At 44.3% G+C, this 24,436-nt stretch overlaps 1 protein-coding gene across 4 annotated transcripts in view; it reads right to left on the reverse strand.

Annotated features, from left to right (window-relative positions):
- PLEKHM3 (pleckstrin homology domain containing M3) overlaps nucleotides 1-24,436 on the reverse strand; it is an 83,969-nt gene that overhangs the window by 37,613 nt on the left and 21,920 nt on the right. For all 4 annotated transcript variants that reach the window (XM_081016745.1, XM_081016746.1, XM_081016747.1 and 1 more), the window contains 2 exons: nucleotides 15,809-15,954; nucleotides 4,817-5,010 (listed from right to left, as the gene is read on the reverse strand). In XM_081016745.1, the coding sequence (XP_080872871.1) occupies nucleotides 4,817-5,010; nucleotides 15,809-15,954 (340 nt within the window). The remainder of the gene's footprint in view (nucleotides 1-4,816; nucleotides 5,011-15,808; nucleotides 15,955-24,436) is intronic.

The following is a 24,436-nucleotide window of genomic DNA, read 5'->3' on the forward strand; positions in this document are numbered from 1 at the left end:
AGTCCTGTGGGTGAGATGGAGAGACTTGAAGGCCAAGAATGGTTTGGGAGGACCTGGCAAATCGCTCTGGCTGAGAAACCAACCATAGCAAATCAATTACATACATACATAATTTTATCTGTATCCGCTTTTCCACAGTGCAAACCGTGCCACAGGTGGCTTTCAGCATTCTACATAGCAAAAGTAGTCACAAACAATTAAAACATTTTAAAAATACACAATTAAACTGAACATATTCCACATAAATCACAATAGCTAAAATAAAATTACAAAAACCCAAAAAACCCTGCTGTTTAGGGAAGTTTTCAATGTATGATGTTTTATTGTGTTTTTAAGATTCTGTTGGGAGCTGCCCAGAGTGGCTGGGGAAACCCAGCCAGGTGGGCAGGGTATAAATATATTCTTACTCTTATTATATTAAAAGCAAATACCACTTCAGCCTCACGTTCCTTATTTTGACCAGATACTCATACTTGATTTGTGGTATTAATTGTGTTGTAATCTTCCATCTTTCACCATCTATCTCCCTCTTAACCACTGGTCAATAACACAAATCTTGGTTGATGGGTTGTTGTTTTTCTGTTTATTACAACTTTTGCTATAAAAGCGAAATGAAAACGTTTTGAAAAACCATCTGTGATTGCATTACCAAGTAGGAAATTAAAAGGGAATCTTAAATATGAACTCTTTTGGGGCTACTACGAGAGAGACCACTTCTGGTGGTGGTTCCAAGTTGCCATGACGTGAAGGAGAATCATATAGCTCTGCTGCTACTGCTGGCTAACACTTCCACTTTGCTCCTACCGAGGCCACTGCAATGTTGTGCCACTTTTCCTGGAGGAACTATTGAGAGAAAAGGCCCACCGATGGCCAAAGGGCCCCCAGAAATGGCACATTGCTTCTAGATAGCTCTATTGTACTGGATAAAGTTAAGTGAGAAACCACCAGTCCATCAGAGCTGACAAGCGCCATGGCCTCTCTAGGGTCAGATGTTACGGACTGTGACAATGCAGCAGGATGCACTCAAACTCAAGCTATTCCCTTTTTTTTTTTTTTTTTTTTGCAAAGCACTTCTGTTTCTGTACAGTGGTACAGTGGTACCTCGCAAGACGAATGCCTCACAAGACGGAAAACTCGCAAGACGAAAGGGTTTTTGGTTTTTTGTGTTGCTTCGCAAGACGATTTCCCCTATGGGCTTGCTTCGCAAGACGGAAACGTCTTGCAAGTTTGTTTCCTTTTTCTTAAAACCATTAATACAGTTGCGACTTGACTTCAAGGAGCAACTCATAGCACGCGGTGTGGTAGCCTTTTTTGAGGTTTTTGAAGACTTTGGTGATTTTTGAAGCTTTTCCAAAACTTTTCTGACACCGTGCTTCGCAAGACGAAAAAACCGCAAGACGAAAAAACTCGCAGAACGAATTAATTTCGTCTTGCGAGGCACCACTGTACCTCGGGTTAAGTACTTAATTCGTTCCGGAAGTCCGTACTTAACCTGAAACTGTTCTTAACCTGAAGCACCACTTTAGCCTCCTGCTGCTGCCGCGCTGTAAGAGCACAATTTCTGTTCTCATCCTGAAGCAAAGTTCTTAACCTGAAGCACTATTTCTGGGTTAGCGGAGTCTGTAACCTGAAGCGTATGTAACCCGAGGTACCACTGTAATAATCTTAGCCTTTATTTAAATAGCCGATGCAACAAGCACCCGGGAATCATCAAGAAAAGTGATCTGATAAATCACCGTAAATACTACTTTGTTCAAAGGGAACACAGAGAACTCCAAGATTTCTTTTCGTTCTCCTACATGTTAGGCTATAGTTGCTTCGGAAATAAACTGCGACTCCAGCGCACAGATTTGGCAGCCATTTCCCCACACTTTCTCTTGTGAACTGCCCTGGGATCTTTGGATGAAGGGTGGTAAACAAATCAAAAATTATTATTATTATTATTATTATTACTAATACCCTTGTGCATTTTAACACACAAGCATGGATAGTAATGAAAACCAGAAGAAAAACAGGAGCAGACTCTTCTCTTTCCCTCAGAAGAAAGGCTATCCATGCTGTAAAAGCAACAGGGTGCCATCGTGATTAATCAGTCCGCTCTTAGTTCTCTCTGGACGGCCCTATTAACAGTTTTGTTTCAGCTTGTTTATACCACACTGACAGGACTTCAAGATGGTGTTCTCAGAGCTGCTGGTTTTTCACATAACTGAAACGAGGAATAAGTGGGAACGGGGTGGGTAATAATTTAACCATGAAAAAACAAACTCCTGGATTACCTCACGTTCTGTAGAAATGGCGACTGTGTTACAAATAAGGGCTACAAAATAGGAAATAACATAGTGGATAATCACTGGCAAGGTTTTCGTTCGCAGAACAAGAAACTAGGAAGTGTGATAAAATCTTGCACACACACAAAATAATGAGGTTAAAACACACACACACACAGAGTGAGGCTCACACCATGAACAAAAAGATGGAGAAAGGGAAAAGGATTTATCCTCATGATGAGAGTTGTTATGAAGTTTGAGGGCATGACAGACTGTGTTCAGAGAATTGTAGCTACCAATATGGTTTTATAGTCGAAGGTTAATCCAAGCTGACCTGACGACAAGATAAAATTAAGCTATGTTCTGTTACTCAAACACCTTTTAATTTAGCCCATTGGAAACCTTTTAAAATAATTTTTTCTTCCCGCTGATTTTATTGGCAGCATCATTCCATGTGCCTACCACGTCTTACCCCAACGGGCTATGCTGCAATGCTACTTTCCCCCAACGTTGATAACAATTTGATATTTTCAGTTCTTGGAAGCCCCCGAAAACCATATCCCAACTTCACCCTCCCTGCCTCCAGCACTATGTCCACGCGACTGCTTCTTCCTCCGCCTCTAATCCTCCTTTGTTTAGGCACTTTGTAGCTCCCAGCGGTTCTTATTTTCTCAGGTTTGCTTTTGTTCCTGTGCTCTCCTGAATGCCTCTTCACAGCTTCTCCTGGCCCCTTTTCCATCACCTTTTCCCATCAGCTCTGGCTCTTCATCCGCAGCCAGCATCCTCACCTTCCCCTCTCTGCCCCATGTCTCCAGGCCCTGTTGCTTTTCTCTCTTTGTTTCCTTTGATCTCTTTTCTCCGACTCTCTTCATTGACTTGGTTCAGCCCTCCCTGCCTCTTTATTTTAATCAGAACATTCTTTTATTTTTTTCCCCCTTTGGTTTTTAATCAAAAGCAGTAATTTCTCTCCGACACCTTTTTCTGAACTGCACCCTCCATAAGCCATCCTGCCTTCATACTAATTGAAAGAGGCACTATTACCAGTATTACAAAATGAAGGAAAGGAAAAAAGCAGAAGATAATGTCGCTTGTGGATGCATGTGTAAGGGCAAGGCAATAATTTGTAAAGCATTACGTGCACCCTCCTTACAAAGTTGCAGATCTTTTATTTAAAAGAAAGAAAAAGCTCCGTTCAGTCCCCGCAACACACACTTAAGCAGGAATGTGGTTACCAGCATCCCCCACCTTCCTGACACTGATGACTCCCCTTAGCTGTTCTTGACATTTTGAACCAAGGCACCGACACAGGTTATCTCCTGAATGGCAAAGATCACTTCCCTTTCATTACTGGCAAAACAAGCAGGTGTCAATTGTCTTTCTTCCCCTACCCCGCAACAGGGCACAATTTAGGGAGGATAGCAGGGAATCATCTATTTATATGAAAGCAAATCCACATTATTGTGTTCTGGCCATCCCACCCCACCCCCCCACCCCCCACATTCTGGCACACCACAATGTGACCAAGAGACAGAACCAAGGTACAGTTCCAGTTTTTGGCTTCCTTGGCTCTTAATTATTTCCAGTGAACTCCATGAGACAAAAGAAACAAATAGTTTCTGGGGTTTGTTGCGTGGGTACAAGTCTGAACTTCCCTTCCCTCCTTCTTAGGCCTTGTAAGCTGTGTTCAATTCAGAGGAGGAGGAGGGCACCATTTCAACAGCAGGCCTTACCCTGTTCCTTGCTCTGCCTGAGGCACCGACCTCGGTGATGGATGGGGGAGGAAAAGTCGGGCAGTAGGTGACTCCAAACCACAGGACTTTAAATGCAGTTCCCCTGGGATGCTAAGAGCTATTGCTGGATCGCCCAGTGGCAATTATATTTCAGACGCATCACTGAAATGCCTCTGCAAATGCACAAACCCCAGCTGAGTGGGAACTCTTCCAGCAGTAGCAGCACTAGCCAAAATAACAGCCATGCTCATGTGCTCAGAGTGTGGCGTTTTGGTGCAGCTCAGTGTCACAGCGCATGGTCTGCATGAAGCATTGCCAGGCTCAATCCCAGGCATCTAGAGTTGCAAAGGATCTCATGTGGCAGGGCAGGGAAAAATGGCGATCTTGGAGAATTACAGCAAGGTCAGAATACACCATGTGAGACTAGTTGGATTAATGATCTGACACAGCGAGTCAGTTCCATATGCCTTGTATGTATGTAACTTGTTCCAAAGCCTGCATATTCTATTGCTCTCTAATTGGCATGCAATGACTGCTAAGTTTACATCTGCTGCACAGAAAACCATTCCTGCTGTAAGGCTGTCAGTTTGCGGAGCCGCTCTCTTCCCAATATCCTTAAGAAAAGCGCTGGTGAATCAGAGATATTTTAAGGCCGTGGACCATCCAGTTGCATGGGAAGTATCCAGTTACGACGAGTAGGCAGACACAACGGGCCGCACTTTAATTGCTAGGTCATGGGAACCGAGAAGAGGAAGTGAGAGACAGACAAACAGGGGAAGGGAGCCCCGAGGAAGCTTGCCTGATACCCCTTCTTCCTACCTCCTTCGCAGGTCTTCGGCCACTGCTGCGCTGCAGCTGAACAAATAGGCTCGGAGGGATTTCAGCTGCTGTCTCAGACGGACCACCGTTGTCAGTGGCTCAACATGTCTATACAGCATCGGGTTTTCCTGCTGGATGTCAATCAGGGGCTCTTCATAGACATATTCCAGGAACTCTTTGGCTTGCTTTGATACCTAGAAAAAGGGTGGGGAAATCCATTAAGCTTAGCTCAGCCTCTAATAAAAGCTCTAAACGCTCACAGGCAATCGATACTATCTCCTCAGCGGTGTTATACTAGTTACGCTAAAGTGTTCTGAGGTTGTAATACAACCTAATTTACCCAAATGGCTCAAGGGACATCTTTATGCATCTGTATTACTGGGTGCTTGGATAGCACTTGGAAGGCTAGTTGGATGCTTGAAATGCTATTCAATATACCGTCATGAAGAGACAGAGGCTACGGGGGGTGGAAACAACTGAATTCAGATATTCAGCTAACCTAGATTCAATTACTGGAAGCTTCTACAGAACATACTGAACACACACACACACACACACACACACTGACTTTTAAGTGTGCATATGAATAGCAGATTCTACAAAACCTAATCTAACCTCACTGGCAAAGCCTGGATAAAATACAGTATATGCTTGATCAAAGCTCTCTCATTACCAGAACTGTATACTGTTCTTACACTAGCAAGGCATTTGGGCTGGAGAGATGTTTTAATTCAGCTCGTGTCCATCCTCTGATACTAGTATCTGCCCATAAATGTTTCTATGTGAATGCAAAATAAGAGGCTCCTATAGGTTTTGAGGCATTCCACCCTTGAAACTAACCAGACAACTGAAGAAGACTATGACTTTTATTACCACCCTGCCCACTCCCCAATGTCAGCTCAGATACCTTTCCTTATTTTACTCAAACTCATCACAATCCTGCAAGAAAGGCGACTGTTATTTAATAGGATGAAGTACTGAAAGGCCATTCACCTGATTAAGACATTCAATGGCTCTTCATAGAGCAAGGTACAGCTGTGCGGAAGTAGTAATACAACCAACAGGAACTTGGCAGCAACTTGTATGTGTGTCAGGCTTAAAACATCAATATTGGAGCACTGTGCTTGTGTGAATTGTCACTAGGACACAATACCTGCAGTGCTGGCTCAGGGATTTGGGGGGCCTCAACAGGATCTTCTAACATGGAAAAGATGGGAAAGGCAAGTCAGATACTTTGTGTAAAGTGGAAAGGGGAGCTGCGGTAGTCTAGCGGGCCTCTGCTGGATTTAGGATTTAAATGCCCAGCCTCCCAATCTGGAACCAGTGGAACCAGTGTGGTACGCATAACCATGCCTGATCAGATACGTGGAAAGTGTTGGTACATCCAAACCAGGCCAAAGGCCATAGCCTGATGAAGTTATACAATGAATTTCAGGGCCAAGTTGGAAACTGAATTCAGTTTTCCAAAGCCAACAATTTTGCTGGGCCCTGGAAAGCCATAATTGCAGTGTTCACAGTAAAAGCAGGATGACTTTCACTTCGCAAGCCCCCTGGAAGCTGTCTGGATCTATTGAACAACTTTATTTTGAATCGTACAGTGGTACCTCGGGTTAAGTACTTAATTCGTTCCGGAGGTCCGTTCTTAACCTGAAACTGTGCTTAACCTAAAGCACCCCTTTAGCTAATGGGGCCTCCCGCTGCCGCCGCGCCGCCGGAGCACGATTTCTGTTTTCATCCTGACACAAAGTTCTTAACCCGAGATACTATTTCTGGGTTAGTGGAGTCTGTAACCTGAAGCGTATGTAACCTGAAGCGTATGTAACCCAAGGTACCACTGTATTGGCTCTCCAGTAGAGGAAAAAGGGAAGATGTAAGAGTAACAAAGAAATAAAAGGGGAAGCCCCAGAAAAGGGATACTCAAGTGTTTAGATCAGAGCTTTCCAAACTTTTCATGTCAGTGACACGCTTTTTAGATATGCATCATTTCGCGACACGGTAATTCAGTTTTACTAGCAAACTGCAGGTGAAACTAACCCCTTTCCAGGCCTGGGAGGAACGCAGGGAGCATTCGTGTGACACACCTATATACTGCAGTCGGCACACTAACGTGTCGTAACGCACAATTTGGAAAGCTCTGGTTTAGATGTTATATAAGTCTTTTGTGCACCCAAAAAAAGACTGTTCCAAAGTCATCCAAAATTACCAACTCCACTAAACGCTTGGTGCTTACTCATAATTACACAGCTGTACATTTTAAGACACAGGTGGGACTGTAAAATGAATTAAAAGAGCATGGCTTTCCAGATGTTCAGCAACCTGCACTGAAACAGTCATTTGTCAGCTGCTACAATTAAACAGCAAAACGAGCCCATTTTTTCTCAGTGCTTATAACAAAGTAACAAAACAAAACAAAAACTCATAATATATGCTAATCTTCCCGCACACAGTTGCTTTCACAGAAATTCCATTCAAAACAGTGAGATTTAAAGCAACTATGCATAGGACCATAAGCCAGAAAGTAATAGTGTTGGTTTAAAAGGGAAAACAGACCATGCCTCTGTTTTTACTGCATTATTATTTGAAGTGCTCAGGTTTTCCCTCTTTGTTCTCTACTTGGTCCACACTTGGTCATCTGGATATCGTGGATTTTATGCAGCGTGTGGCTATGGGGTACAAAACTGAAGACCCTCTCTGAAGACACGAAATGGAATAGATTAAAGTGATCTTCCGGACCTTTTCGGCTTTATGATATAATTAAAAAAATTAACTGCAACACTTTTGAGTTTAAGGAAAAAATCCATCAGATAATTGCTACCAAGTACCAAAATGAACAGTGCTCAAATTAATGAAATATAATAATCCTAAGAATGAAAACAAGCTTTCCCAACACATTTTTAGGGGCAAAGTATGACCATGAGAGACTCTCTCTCATTGTTCATTTCTGTATCATTTTTTTGGCAGGGCAGAGGAGTGAGGATGGAAACTAGATGCACAGAACTGAAGAACTGTTATCGTTTTCTCAAAAGTTTAGGATGTAATAATAATAATAATAATAATAATAATAATAATAATAATTTATTATTATTTGTACCCCGCCCATCTGGCTGGGTTTCCCCAGCCACTCTGGGCGGCTTCCACAGAGACCAAAAATACACTAAAATGTCACACATTAAAAACTTCCCTGAACAGGGCTGTCTTAAGATGTCTTCTGAATGTCAGGTAGTTGTTTATCGCTTTGACATCTGATGGGAGGGCGTTCCACAGGGCGGGCGCCACTACCAAGAAGGCCCTCTGCCTGGTTCCCTACAGCTTTGCTTCTCGCAATGAAGGAACCACCAGAAGGCCCTCGGCGCTGGACCTCCACGTCCGGGCAAAACAATGGGGGTGGAGACGCTCCTTCAGGTATACTGGGCCGAGGCCGTTTAGGATGTACACCCTTTTAGTTGGCTATTGTCTCAAAATTATACATTTTGGCTTATGGATTACCTTCCCGGTCACTATGGGGCATGATGCAATTAATTCAGAAAGGTGAGGAGGCAGGCAGTAGAGAAGAATTGCTTATTTTTCCTTGCTATCCTCCTGCACTTAATTTGTGCTCTATCAGAAACTCAGCTTTGATCCAAGAGTAGGTAAAGTGCACAGCTTGGAAAATGAGATTTTGAAACTATGATAACCCAACCTCACCTGCTTGGAACCTTGTCAGAACCTTGTTCACGAGGAGCTTCAGGGACAGCAAAGGACAAGGAATACCAAACCAAGTCAATTCTATATACAGTCAGGGTGTTGTCTCCTAAATTCTCAGACCAGCAAGTAAATTTGGCCTGAAAGCTTCTACAGGGGCCAGGGAGCATCACCTGGCTCATTCTGGCCAGTTGTGTCTAGGGGTCCAGCATTGGGATAGCATGGAAAATCATGCAAGGAACATGAGGCGACATGAAAATTCCCCTAGTAGCATTATTCACACAATCCATGTCTCCAAGGATGGAACATGAGAACAACCCATATTTCAATTCTATTATTCTCTTTTAAAAATCAGTACTTAAGTAAAGTGGGGACTGTTAACACAGCTCTTTTCCTGTCTGCTCAAAGTGCTCGACACGCAGTTCCTTTTCCATGTTATTGTACAAATCTATGAAAAGGCCGAAATGCTGCCTACATGTGCCCTGAGGAAACTGTATTCCTTTGGGCAGAAATCCCTGATTAATAGCAAGAACCGAGCCCAGCTATAAACATGTTGAATAATAATTTAATCATAAAGTACTGGCAAAAAGCTTACATATGACTTCAATGGCACAGTTGCACATTCTGAAATACAGGTGGGGCCATAAAAGAAATGTAATGTTATGGTTCTCCAGATGGCTAGGATCAATAAGCTGCAATAAATGCCCCATCTATTTGTCAGCTGCTACTATTATTTTTTAAAATAAACAAGAAAGAAAATTGTCAACTGGCAGCCCCATCAGACACAATAAATTTGCAAAGACAACATCACAAATCTCAAAATTACAGAATCCTTCGAGGGAGAGAGAGAGAGAGAGAGAGAGAGAGAGAGAGAGAAGGGAACCCTTGCAGACATTGTTGATTTGCACTGATCTCTTACAAAAATAATACTAAAAATTGGAAACAATAATTTGAAGATTAATAAAGACACAAAACACTTGTATGTTGTTATATAATGGTCTACCAATGGTGCTGTACACCATGAAATGAAAGGCACACACACACACACATAAACATACAGAATATAAATGTTGGTATTGCTTTAAAAACAAAGGGGCTTTTATCCACATATTGCAGCTATGTGAAAGAACAAGAAAATTTTGGAAAATATAGTATTACAGATATTATAAATGAAATGTGTAAAATTAAAACCAGAATTGAAGCTTTGCTTGCTGCATTTTGTATCTTGCAATATTCAAATGCCAGTTCTGTATACAACAGGTGCAGCCAACAACATTTGTTAGATTTTGGAAATGTTAAAAAGAGGCAAATAACAGAGAGAGGGTAAAGGCTTGGGACTTATTATCTCCAGTTAAATGAGCAGGTTAGCAAAAGGAAGATACAAATGATTTTGTGAAACCTGCACAGTCCACTTGCGATATAGTATTTATGCCATTGTGACAATAATATTTTGTTGGAGGCTGCCCAGAGTGGCTGGGGAAACCCAGCCAGATGGGCGGGGTATAAATAATAAAAATAAATTATGACGATGATTTAAATCTTTTAAATCTAACATAAATATGCTGCTCTATAAATGATTTTATAAATTAATGAGCTGTGCTATTCAGTGAGTATTATGATTATTACACTGGAAAAAGATTATGAATGTGAACTACTGCCTGAAAGTGAATTTTTATGTTCTATGCAGAGTATTTACGTTGTAACTGTGTTCAGGTTTTGTATATTACCTTTTCTGGCAATTTTATTGATTCTGCATGTACAAAAAACATGCAACGTAACATTCATTAACAAGCACACTCAGGTCTCCAATGTTTACATTTGGTGGGAACATTACATTTGGGTCAGCATCACTGACCCAATAGCCGATGTACTTTAGCGCAACAAGTCTCTCCCAAAGCTGGCATGAGATCCAGGTGAACAAAGATCCTCTGCTGATGTATTAATGAACGTGATAAAGAGAAAACAGATGGCTTCTAACGCTTCTCGCTCAGCTTGGACCACAGCCAGCCTAATGCTATGGCTTAGTTTCCCCCTCAATAGAGCACGGTGCCAAATGTGTTCATACCAGTTCTCAATCGAAAAGTCTGAAGTGGTCTCCTGGTCTCAGCTGCAGACGTCCTCACAGCAACCAGGAGAAAAATTGTGAGGTCTTTGTAAGCCAAGCCGAGGCCCAAGAAGGCAGCAAGACCAGCCACAATGGCACAGACTGACGGGCGATCCTAGAAGGTAAGGTAAAGGTAAAGGGACCCCTGACCATTAGGTCCAGTCACGGACGACTCTGGGGTTGCGGTGCTCATCTCGCTTTACTGGCCGAGGGAGCCGGCGTACAGCTTCCGGGTCATGAGGCCAGCATGACTAAGCCGCTTCTGGCGAACCAGAGCAGCGCATGGAAACGCCATTTACCTTCCTGCCGGAGCGGTACCTCCGCGGTACCTCTACTTAGACTTTGACGTGCTTTCGAACTGCTAGGTTGGCAGAAGCAGGGACCAAGCAACAGGAGCTCACCCCGTCACGGGGATTTGAACCACCGACCTTCTGATCAGCAAGCCCTAGGCTCTGTGGTTTAACCCACAGCACCACCCACATGCTATGTCTATCATCTCTCTCTCTCTCTCTCTCTCTCTCTCTCTCTCTCTCTATTTTGAGAACTTGTAGCCCACTCTTCAGCCAAAAAGGCTCCCAGAGTGGCTTACATGAAATCAAAACAAGATACTCTCTACCCACACACTTATATTCTGATAAATAAACTTTGGCTCTATCCATTCTTTTCCTGATGAAAGGACAAATTTTAAGACCACAAAGCTAATTTGCCTTGCTATACAAGAGTCATCTGTGTTAAAATGGAATAAAGTAGTCTTTTGTATTTGGATAAGGAATTAAATTTGTTAATCTTAATGGGATAAAATACTTGAAATGCAATTGCATAAATATATATATATATATATATATATATATATATATACACACACACAACATTATTAATAAACCTGGTCACAAAACAAGGCAAGACAGCAGCTGTCAGTTATGTTGAGGAACTTTTGTGTACATGTTTGTACATCTATATACAGCCATACCCTGGATCCCGAACGCCCTGGAACTTGGATGTTTTGGTTCCCGAACGCTGCAAACCCGGAAGTGATTGTTCCGGTTTGTGAACATTCTTTTGGAAGACAAACGTCCCACGGGGCTCCCACAGCTTCTGATTGGCTGCAGGAGCTTCCTGCAGCCAATCAGAAGCCGCAATTTGGTTTTCAAACGTTTTGGAAGTCGAACGGACTTCCGGAACAGATTCCAGTCGACTTCCAAGGTACGACTGTATTGCACCTTCTTCCAGCTCACGTTAGAGCCACTGTAGTGGTGAGAGTTTCGGTCTTAGACTGAAGAGCTCCAGGTTCAAATCTCAACTTAGCCACAAAGCTTAACTGGTGACTCCCTCTCACTCTCGCCTAATTCTAAGGCTTGTTGGGAGAATGAAATGGGGAGAAGCAAGAATATCACACTGAGATCCTTGGAGGAAAAGGGGGAATAAACTGTTACAAAGAGCTCATGATTTATATTCCGCCATATTTATCACCAAAGCTTCCTTATGAAACAAATCACCATCTCACAAGGGAAACAAAGTCCAAGATCTAGAAAGAGTTCCACAAAGCACTTCTAGTTTGAAAAACCTGGTGATGCTTCCTCAGTGATCAATCAAGTTGTTGCAGGTTGAACTGAAGCAAACAGCCACAAAGGTAGTTGCGTGGTGTCGATCTTGGTTGTACAAAGCAACAGGGGAAGACTCTACAGTGGTACCTCGGGTTACATACGCTTCAGGTTACATATGCTTCAGGTTACAGACTCCGCTAACCCAGAAATAGTACCTCGGGTTAAGAACTTTGCTTCAGGATGAGAACAGAAGTCGCATAGCGGCAGCGGCAGGCCCCATTAGCTAAAGTGGTGCTTCAGGTTAAGAACAGTTTCAGGTTAAGAACAGACCTCTGGAATGAATTAAGTACTTAACCCGAGGTACCACTGTATTTCAATCAAGCTGTGAACGGCTAGATGAAACATAGCCTACCACTAGTCAGATATTTTTGCCTGCGAAGTGCTTGATAATCCCATCTCCTGTCCTAGGGCAGATAGCAAAAACAGGATTTTATCAAGTTTCTGGTAGGCATGGTACCAGCATGGTAGACTGAGTTTGACCTGGTGGTCATACCATGTGCAGGTCTGAACTCCAGTTCCATAATCCCAAGAATTTGTCTCATCAGATAAAGACTCAGCGAGGATTTTTCTGTGTCTTTTCTCCATATTAAATGTACTTAGTAAGAACAAAATGTCACGTGCACCAGGGTAAGTCAGATATTATTTTGCAAAATGAGTCCAAAGATTTTGCCTTTATAATATTGCTATTTTTAATGTAATTAGTTACATTATAATTGGGAAGGATATATGGAATGAATGGGATGTGAGCTCTGCAAGGTTGTCAAAAGGGGTAGGGGCTATAAACAGGACTTGGTTTTTTAACTACATTCCTTGGAAGAAGAAATGTCACATTTCAAGACAGTTGTGCTCTTTTGCTCACAGGCACCCTGATGTGGTCAGAGAATATGACCTTTTGTCATGTAGCCCTTGCAATAATAATAAAACAGTCTATGTCAGTTAGCAAGAGACTGAGCAAGTATAAGAACTTTCAGGACAGAACCAATTTTGGATGAAGACCTCTGCAGCACCCAAGGAACAGAGCGAAGCTTCCTACAATTGCTCCACTCAACATTCAAAGTGTTGGTGCTGACTTTTAAAGCCCTTAATGGCCTTGGCCCAGTATACCTGAAGGAGCGTCTCCACTCCCATCGTTCAGCCTGGACACTGAGGTCCAGCTCTGAGGGCCTTCTGGCAGTTCCCTCACTGCAAGAAGCGAAGTTACAGGGAACCAGTCAGAGGGCCTTCTCAGTAGTGGTGCCCACCCTTTGGAACGCCCTCCCAAGAGATGTCAAGGAAATAAACAACTATCTGACTTTAGAAGACATCTGAAGGCAGTCCTGTTTAGGAAAGTTTTTAATGTCTGATGTTTTATTATATTTTTAATATTTTAATATTAAGCCGCCCAGAGTGACTGGGGAAACCCAGTCAGATGGGCGGGGTAAAAATTATTATTATTATTATTATTATTATTAATATTTTGTACTACCCTGCCTATCTAGTTAGACATAACAACTGTCTTTGATAAATAGATCAATTGTGAGTGTGCTGCATGTATAAAGGTAAAGGTAAAGGTAAAGGTACCCCTGCCCGTACGGGCCAGTCTTGCCAGACTCTAGGGTTGTGCGCTCATCTCACTCTAGAGGCTGGGAGCCAGCGCTGTCCACAGACACTTCCGGGTCACGTGGCCAGCATGACAAGCTGCATCTGGCGAGCCAGCGCAGCACACGGAACGCCGTTTACCTTCCCGCTGGTAAGCGGTCCCTATTTATCTACTTGCACCCGGAGGTGCTTTTGAACTGCTAGGTTGGCAGGCGCTGGGACCGAACGACGGGAGCGCACCCCGCCGTGGGGATTCGAACCGCCAACCATGCGATCGGCAAGTCCTAGGCACTGAGGTTTTACCCACAGCGCCACCCGCGTCCCCTGCTGCATGTATAGATGAAATTAATTAATCACTTCTTTTGAACACTGGTACTATTGCCTTGACCTCTGTGCTTTCCTCCTCTGATCCCAGGTTGCATCCATGACGGATCGTAGCATTACACTTTTTCTAAGATTTCCCCCATGGCATCCAGTTAAGACAGCAAACAGTGCGAAAATACACGCTCCAGTTGCCCTGAAGCTGGTCAGCGCAAGCTCATCCTCATTCTAAATCCTGCTGTGGTTGATTGCTTCATATTCCTGACCCAGCACAATGAGGAATCACTGCCTCCAGTGCTTTGCTAGATTTAGACCTCTGTACACGAAGCAGACGTGTGGGCAGGGAACGGGATGACACGTAAAACACAGTTGATATTACACATGAACAGTGAGTTCCGAGTGAACAAATGAAAACACATGCCTAGTTGTATCAACATTACCAAATAAGGCTCATGCTATGGCGCATACATTGATTCCCCTACGCGGAATTGTTGCAGAGAAAAATAACAGGTTCACATTTTTACCCGGGAGCAGCAATAAGAACAGGAGGTGAGTGCTCTCAATGGCTCCATTTGACTCATTCTGTGCTCTGGAGATTAAGCAGCGCCAAAGTTTCCAAAATAATTTGCAGAGACACAGACATTTGCAGTTGGGAAGCATGTAATGAGGACTGAAATCTCACCAGGTCTCTGTGAGGCTTAATAGGAAACGTCTTGTGCACAAGTGAAAAGGGTGGAAAGCCAGAATTAAGAAACAACCTTCTGTCTGTCAAAGCTGGTCAGTGCTGCCAATCTCCGATAGTAAGTTGACATCAAACCCTGCTTTGGCTGTGATACCCAGTGGATCTCAGCTCAAGGTCCCCACAGAATTCTTCCAGATATAACGGTATCTGAGCAAGCTGTCTTGAACTTGTGGTGACTTTAAGTGTCAGTCAAAGCACAGGGGAGGGTGTGCACCTTACTTGGGCTAGGCCAAAGCAGTGTTCAGCCAAGACTCCCTCTGCCACACAAGCATTGTGGGGAAGGCAGAAAAATCTCAAAATGTTCAGACGGAGGTGGGTTTATGTTTAAGACAAGGTGTCTGAGCGTTTTCCCTTTAAAGCCCTAAGCGGCCTCGGTCTAGTATACCTAGCCCGGACACTGAGGTCCAGCACCGAGGGCCTTCTGGCGGTTCCCTTGCTGCGAGAAACCAAGTTACAGGCAGAGGGCCTTCTCGGTAGTGGCACCCACCCTGTGGAACACCCTCCCACCAAATGTCAAAGAGGAAAATAACTACCAAACTTTTAGAAGACATCTGAAGGCAGCCCTGTTTAGGGAAGCTTTTAATGCTTGATAGGTTATTGTATTTTAGTGTTTTGTTGGAAGCCGCCTAGAATGGCTGGGGAAACCCAGCCAGATGGGCAGGGTATAAATTTATTTGTTTGTTTGTTTGTTTGTTTGTTTATTCCCTCTCTTCCCCCAACTCATTTCTACAGAAAAAGAAAGGTTTGCCAAGTGGTGACAAGGCTGTACCCTCAGCACTATTCCCTCCTCACGGGGGACAGAGTGCCTGATGGGAACATGCTATGTCACGAGGTTGTGTGGATTCCAGGGGCTTTCTTGGGGATGAGGAAGATGGCTCCCCCCCCCGGTTTCGCACTCAGCGCAACTGTTCATATGGGCATTTGTCACTAAGGGCAGGAGAAGGGATTCCTTCATGTCCTACCTTGTATTTTGAAGTGTCCCAGTTATGAACCAGCCGAGCAGGAATTAGAAAGCTGTCGTCCACGTGACACATGCTGCAGTAGTACCACCCGCTGTAACTGCACACCTTGGCTTTGCCATTGGAGAGGCCTATGGACCGCTGACAACCTGCCAATAAGGGGGGGGGGGGGAGGAAAAAAACAGCTTTAAAAAACGCAGGACTCTTAGCAGTATTGGAAGGAAATCTCCATAACTACACGCTGCTGTGTTTTAGTAAGAGAGCGAACACAGAATATATAATTACCTTTCAAAACAGAACAATTACAGCTCTAAATAAATATTACCGGAATAAGAGAATGAGGCGTTTTTGATAACTGCTTGTGTGACATTCCATGCTATCCTATTACAAAATACAGTCGTACCTTGGAAGGCGAACAGCGTAGTTCCCTGAACGTTTTGGCTCCCAAATGTCGCAAACCTGCAGCCAATAGGAAGCCTCGCTTTGTTTTACGAACGTTTTGGAAGTCGAACGGACTTCTGGAACAGATTCCGTTTGACTTCCAAGGTACGACTGTATAAGATTCTGAACCACACAAATCTCTAACATGTCCTCATATGCTATGAAATAGTTTCAGGAATCCGTGTACAAGCCCAGTTTCATATTACAGTGGTACCTCTGGTTACATACTTAATTCGTTCCGGAGGTCCATTCTTAATCTGAAACTGTTCTTAACCTGAAGCACCACTTTAGCTAATGGGGCCTCCCGCTGCTGCCGTGCTGCCACCGCGCCATTTCTGTTCTCATCCTGAAGCAAAGTTCTTAACCCAAGGTACTATTTCTGAGATAGTGGAGTCTGTAACCTGAAGCGTATGTAACCCGAGGTACCACTGAACAGCTTAGCAACTGGAAGCCCAGAACCAAAGTGGGTCTCCTAAAGAGATAGTGGTACCTCGGGTTACATACGCTTCAGGTTACAGACTCCACTAACCCAGAAATAGTGCTTCAGGTTAAGAACTTTGCTTCAGGATAAGAACAGAAATCGCGCAGCGGCGGTGCAGCAGCAGCAGCAGCAGCAGCAGGAGGCCCCATTAGCTAAAGTGGTGCTTCAAGTTAAGAAAAGTTTCAGGTTAAGAATGGACCTCCGGAACGAATTAAGTACTTAACCCGAGGTACCACTGTACTGTATTGGCTGTTCTTCCTGATGACCGTGGTAACACCATTTGCTTGGCAGCCTGCTTTGTGGAATGGGTTAGGGTGTGTGAAGAAGCCCGGTCCATCACTTTCCAGCTTCTCAAAAGCACCCTTCTTACAATTCTATGATTCTAAGAACATTGGGCTTGCTTTGAAACGATGTGCTCTTAGAATGCTCAAGCTGATAGCAAGTCACACAGATTTGGAGGTGAGGGATTGTTAGCAGAGAGGAGATTTTTTGGCTCAGGCACTGATTACATGTGTCCACAAAAGAAGGTTTCATGGAAGCCCTGAACGATCTGCCGTGAAAGTCAGGATGCACAGATTTTGCTCATCTGTAAAGTCCAGGTGAATATGCCCAATATAGGAAGGAGAATGTACATAGCTCGCTCATACAGCCCATGCAGAAGGTCCCAGATTAAATTCTAGGCATCTCCAGGTGGGGCTTATCTGAAACGCCGAAGGGTTGTTTCTGGTCCATGGAGACAATACCGAGTCAAGATCAATCAGTGGTCTCGCTCAGTAAATGGCAGCTTCCAATGTTCCTAATATATAGCATGGGAGGAGTTAATTGGTTCAATTTAGCATCTATTCAAGCCTATCAACTTCTGCTTCAGGGTGTGCCTCGCCAAAGTTTACTCCTTTGAACCAAGAAAAGTGTTCAAATGGTGCATCCTGGAGATTCAATTGTTTTGATAAATTCAAACTCTGATCTCAGATTCAGTGATGACGTGAAATTGAATGCTTGATTCCGAGCCCGCTTCTCGTTTCTTCCATATTTTTTAAAACTTTGGAGTAACCATCAACGTGGCTGCAGAGTATATAGCAAGGGGAAAAATATTCTGTGAGGAACCTGACTGGGAAAAGTTGACAACAGGAAGCCAAACAGCCATAAAAGCTTCATTCACAGAAATTGCCTGAACATTTTCAGACTAGAAACCACGAGGGCTAGAAACATGAATCTTAAAATAAAAAGCTGGAAATCCCAGAAGTCAAAGTTCTCTGCCAGGTACCGGTCAGCCCTCCTCTACACATATGCAATCCTGAAGAAGGCAGCTTTTTCCTGTTGCTCCCTTCCTCTAGAAGTCTCTATTCCTCCTCTTTGCTCTATGACCTCTCCCAAGGAAGCGATTGCTGCTAAACCTGTTTTCACGCAGCAAAGCCATTCGCTTTCCACTTGATTTGTACTTGCCCTCCATTTCCTTGACAACACATTTTTGACCTGGGTCACACAGCAGAATGCACACAAACAGCCCTGTGTAGCCAAGTGAATTGCAAAACGACAAACTTAAGGAAGAGCGAGAGCTGCAAATAACAGTACAGGGTCTTCCCGTCCCATTAGACACGACCGCTGAGGTTGCGGCGTTCTCCCTGCCCCAACTGTGTTGAAACTGTTCAACATCCCTCGCCTTGTGCCTGTCGCATGTTTTATTTTACGAGGACCGTTATTTCTACAACCCCTTCAAATCAAGTTATGAAAGCAGTCGATTCCTTTGATGTTAGGAGGTTCAAAGTGATGCACGGTGACAAATGTATCTCAGTGGCAGACACCAATTAAGCTATTTGCAAAAAATAAAGAAGGGAAAGAAAGAGGCGGGAGCAGTGATACACCACAAGGTTGAGTACCTCTGTTGCATAGAGTCTGGATTCTAAGGCTTACAATGCCATTCTTTTCTTAGACTTCAACCCCCCCCCCCTTCTTATTAACACCATTACATTTACTGGAATGAAATGCTATTGGGTATCCCTTTCCACACTCGCCCCCACCCTCAGTACAGGATTTTTAGGGATGCAAGTGGCCCATTTTAACTTGCAAGGGCACCTCTGTTGAATCAGCAAGCAGCAGCACTCTGTTCAAATCCATACAGGAATTTTTATGGCATCAGACGTACAACATAATATTGGTTATTGATTACTAAGACAGGGGTGGGGAACCTTTTTGGTCTCAAGAGCACGATTCTGTTTTGCTCCCAACACCTCCTTTTCAGGGTCTTCCAACTCTCCAGTTCTATGATTCCTTTGTACATGGTGTTGTATGTTTTAGGATGCGGGTGGCGCCATGGGTTAAACCACAGAGCCTAGGGCTTGCCTATCGGAAGGTCGGCGGTTCAAATCCCCGCGACGGGGTGAGCTCCCATTGCTCGGTCCCTGCTCCTGCCAACCTAGCAGTTTGAAAGCACCTCAAAGTGCAAGTAGATAAATAGGTACCGCTCCGGCGGGAAGGTAAACGGCGTTTCCGTGCGCTGCTCTGGTTCACCAGAAGTGGCTTAATCATGCTGGCCACATGACCTGGAAACTGTATGCCGGCTCCCTCGGCCAGTAAAGCAAGAGGAGCGCTGCAACCTCAGAGTCGGTCACGACTGGACCTAATGGTCAGGGGTCCCTTTACCTTTTATTACAACAACAGCAATAACAACAGCCGATAGAACGGGCAGGAGGAAAAGGAGCATGGTGCTGAAAGCCTGAAAAGATAAAGTAGGCACCAGGCAAACTTGAGGAGAAAGAAGGGCCCTCTCCCTGGCTGCCACGCACCACACCTCAGAGGAAGGCTCCCAAGGAAGATATCTTTGCCTAGAAAATCCATGGTCAGCTGGTATCACCTTTGAGGAAGCATTCTGCCACGTGCGCGAGGACGAGGAGGAGGAACACCTCTTCTAAGATGACACCTGCGCGCATGTCACAGCAGGCACTACCGAAAACCAGAGAAAATATTTGCTCTTCAGAATTCCTTGTGCGTCATTGTCTTTGAGAATTGCATGCCTGGGGAAAGAGACTGTCTTTAACACACTGAGCTTTCTGAGCTGCTCCGGGAGCCTGGGTTAAAAAATATATTCCATATTCCTCACGCTTGGCTTTTCAAACTTCAACAGATTCAAAAGTGCAAACAAATTCAGATCTTTAGGATCCGTTGGCTATGGTTTCTTTAATCAGGTGGCAGCCCTAAGGGGGGGGGGGAGGCAAGCACAATGTGCTCTCAGATAAGACCCTGTTGCAACACACATATGCAAGCAGTCTGTCCATGACCCTATGTGCCATCTTGCTAGGTCATCTTCTCTGCAGGCTTCACAACATAAATTGTTGGCAGCCTGAAGACCTTTGCACAAGGCTCTGGTGACCAGTTTATGTCAACAGACAGTATTTGCGGGTTTTTCTGTGTGTGCTGCTCAGGAAGGCCATCGGAGAAAGCACACGGTACCTCTCCTGCTCATTTCTCGGTAATTACAGTTGTGGTCCTGCTCTGGAAGAGGAGAATGAGATGGTCTGCAGACCACCCTCACTGTCCGGCAGACGAGAGAGGTAGAGGGCTTCATTTATGCTGTGAACAATTCTGTGCTTTGTGCATGTTCATTTGGCACAATTGCAGAAGTCTAGCAACTGGGTAGGGACGCGGGTGGCGCTGTGGGTTAAACCACAGAGCCTAGGACTTGCCGATCAGAAGGTCAGAGGTTTGAATCCCCGTGACGGGGGGAGCTCCTGTTGCTCGGTCCCTGCTCCTGCCAACCTAGCAGTTCGAAAGCACATCATGTGCAAGTAGATAAATAGGGACCGCTTTGGCGGGAAGGTAAACGGCGTTTCCGTGTGCTGCTCTGGTTCGCCAGAAGCGGCTTAGTCATGCTGGCCACATGACCCGGAAGCTGTCTGCGGACAAACGCCGGCTCCCTCGGCCTATAGAGCGAGATGAGCGTGTAACCCCAGAGTCGGTCACAACTGGACCTAATGGTCAGGGTTCCCTTTACCTTTACCTAGCAACTGGGTAGGAAAGCTTTCAAGCGCTTGAAAAATTCAACAGGCCTTCTTTGCCTGTGCAACCTGGCCTACCACACCAGACACAAAACAGCTGACAGTGCACATAATGGACCACGGCAGCAAGAATCTGAATGCTAATAAATAGCTTGTACAATGCCCTGGTACATACAGGCCTGCAGTGTTACACACAGAAAGGTTCTGCCTTTTCCCAATCCCATTCTCCTTTCCCCAGCCTCCCCCTCATATCACGGGCAGTGGAAGGAGAGGTGGAATACATATGTCGTAATAAAAATAAATAACAGAAGGTCTCCAGGGGTCTCTCTTATTGCTGGCCAAGTTGCATCAGCCTTTAACAAGGCAAACCATTTTTAAATAAAAATTTTAAAATCCTGCCCTTTGGTATGTTTGCAAACCTCAAAATCTAAGCCAATAAAACCTGAGTGAAATACTACACTGGTTATCTCGCAAAGGTGAATATGCTGCAGGAGAAACCTTCACCCTTGAAACTGGCTGACTTTTTATTGCTTGGATTTCACAATCTCAGCATCGCAAAACCACCAAGTACAACAATGCGGCACATTGCACACCTGCAAACACGTCTCACCCCCCCACACACACACTGTTAGAAGCAATAAAGACGATGCAAGGACTGGGGAATAGCATGTTTCAAGAGCTGAGTGGACCTGCTCTTTGGCAAGGTGAGGAATAAGGACGGGAATGGGGAGCCAACCGTTCCCCAAGCAATGAATTTCTCACACCCTTGTCTGAAATGTGGGAGAAAGGGTTTTGCCTGGATTCAAAGCAGGGAAGGGTTTTTCTCCTCTATTTATTTATTTATTTATTTAATAAAAGTTATACACCCCTTGCTTGAAACAGACCTGCAGAGGAGTCAGGGCAGCGAAAAGAAGAGCTTTCTCACACACAGTATCATTAACATATGGAATCTGCTAATGGCACCAGTTTAGAAGGCTCTGAAAAGGGATTAGCCAAATTCATGGAAGGGCATTCTTATTGGGGGTTTTTAATTAAAGATTTGGGGGGGGGTTTACAAAAGTACATACATCGTTTCTGTTTTCAGATCGCCAAGTCCTTTCTACAGATAAGTTATATTCAATGTGAGACATTAATGTTGTGGTCAATATAAGGTTGGGGGAGAAGGGGGGGCAGTAAACTTTCATTCTCTTACATGGTTGCTACTAGCTGATCTAGCTAAATGACAACTCCGATTTCGCTGAATACCAGTTGCTTCCAAGGGGAGGGAGAGGCAAGTTGGAAAGACATGTTGATTTCATGCACCCTGCTTGTGGGCTCCTTGGAAGATTCTGGTTGGCCACCACCACAAACAAACATGGGTGCACAAAAGATCTGATCCAGAAGGGTTTTATGTCCAAGGATGAGGAACATTCCGTTTTTCTTTTTCTTTTTAATCTTTCATTAGATAGGACCTCACCATGACCAAAAGCCCCGGAGCGCTGAACCACTGCTTCCATCAGCCGCAAATTTGCACATTGCAGGAAACATACTGTGATAATAACAGTAAAATTGTGGCAGCAAGTTTGTGGGCTACATGTGCATGCATTATACACAATTCCAGACCTATCGGAAGATTTTCAAATGCCCCTAATATGCAAGAATGATGGCATGACTGGTCGAGCGTGGAAAATGGCACTGCACCAGAGCATTCTGAAGGCAAAAAAACCCACACACCTTCATGCATATGAACTGAACACATGCAAACAATCTCACTTTATTTTGAGGTCTGGTGAAACATAGTGGCCAAGAGTGCCAGTCAAGACCAGGACAATGACAGGGTATCTCTGGCTCATGGGCCCATAAGGCAATTTCTGACCAGCCTTCCTTCATGTGAGTGACTTTGTTAAATGTGGCATGCAGAGGGTTGACTGCTTTCTGATCCAGCCCATCAGATGAAAGTGGCTTCCTACCCCTAGACTAGGATCAAAGAGACCAAAACTTAAAATGCAGCTGCAAAGCTCATTTGGTGACGTTGGCCCACTCACAGCCTCTCATTTTAACTTATCTCATGGGGTTGTTGGGTGGGGGAAAACCACAAATGCCATCTTGGAGAAAAGGTGGGATACAAATGAAATAATAAGGCAGCGAAACCCCTGGTTCAGTCCTCATGTCAGCCATGAACAGTCACACACAATGAAGTTTACCATACTTAAATAACATATATGAAGTTGTTTGAAATCTCTAACACATTATATAAATTATGATTATGATTCCAAGCGCCATATCTGGGTTTGTAGCAGACATTTGCCCTCATTCTCCCTACCCTGGAATTATTCGCCTTTCTCTTACAGCTGCTTGACTTCCTCCTTAAGTCTTTGCTATTGCAATGTGTGCATGGGAATCGGAAGTTTACAGGATGCCGACAGAGGCATTTAGCATCCTAACACTTGAGCAATAAGAAAAGCCATGTAAAAATAGTAAATGAACTATGTAACAATTGGGTCCATAGGATGAGGTTGCCATAAACAAAACAGGGTGGGAACAAGCTTCCTTAATATGTTTATACAGCGCAAACTATAATGGGACCCCTGCCTGAGCTAAGCATATATACCCATTTCCTATTGCAAGGCTTAGGCTGCAATACTCTGGACCGTTACCTAGAAGCAGGTCCCAGTAAACTCAATAGGATATGCACAGGATCACACTATTAGGGCTGCAATCTTATTGGAAGTTTAGTAGGAGGCTACCCCAGTGGACTTCCTTCTGAGTAAAGGAGATTAGGAGCACGGCGCACAATGGCTTCAGTATCTCCTAAACAATTTGACTACATTCCTTAGTTTAATGCATAACATAGGCAAGGGCAAATCTTTTTTCTTCGTATTCAAAGGATACCCTGCCACCAAAACAAAACAAAACAAAACACAAAAGCAACCCCCCAAAACAACATTGCTGAATTAATAAAAAAGGGTTTTAAGATAAACTAATTCATGAAAGACAGGGTTACAATCAACAACTGGGAAAGATGCCTTGATGGTCCCTTTGAAACACTGGAGGTGATGAAATTCTTTGGCCGTTTGGCATAGCACCATGGACAGTTTGTATCTGGATCTGACCACTGATGCAGAGAAGATCCTAGGTGCTGAAAAGGACCGCACAGCAAAACAGAATCAGACACACTTATTCTGGTGGAAAGAGCTAAATGCAAATGGACAGAGTAAAACCTTTTCTCTTCCCAGGCCGAGTGAAGGCATCCGTTCCTGAAGGAAAAACTTTTCCCCTCCGTTTTTGTTTCTTTAATCTGCCCTCCTGACCCTGATACACTGAGAATCCATTTCCCCCCTTCCTCTTCTCCTTCTGCCACATCCCCAGGCCTGATATGGCTGCCCTGGCTTCTATCCGTGGTTGGAAAAATGCTAGCTGGCGCCCAAGATAAACTTGTCTAAAGCTACATTCTTCCTTACCCACTTCTGAGTGTCAGCTGTTTGTCTGGAAGCTTTTGCTGCAAAAGCTTTTAACAAGGAGGTAGGAAAAGGGGGGGGTGTAGAGTGCAATTCAAACAAAACCAACTCTGCCCCCCAACCCCCACCCCCCCAAAATCCCTGACACAAGAAAAAATAAAGAAAGAAATGGGGGAAGGATGGGGGGGGCCTTATCCCCAGCAAATCTTTCCAACAAACTCCTCTATCAGAGGTTCATTGTCAATCAATTAGTCAAGGCAGTGGGACTTAGTCGGCTGGG

Source organism: Podarcis pityusensis (genome assembly GCF_964106645.2).
Source record: "Podarcis pityusensis genome assembly, chromosome: 1".
NCBI lineage: Eukaryota > Metazoa > Chordata > Lepidosauria > Squamata > Lacertidae > Podarcis > Podarcis pityusensis.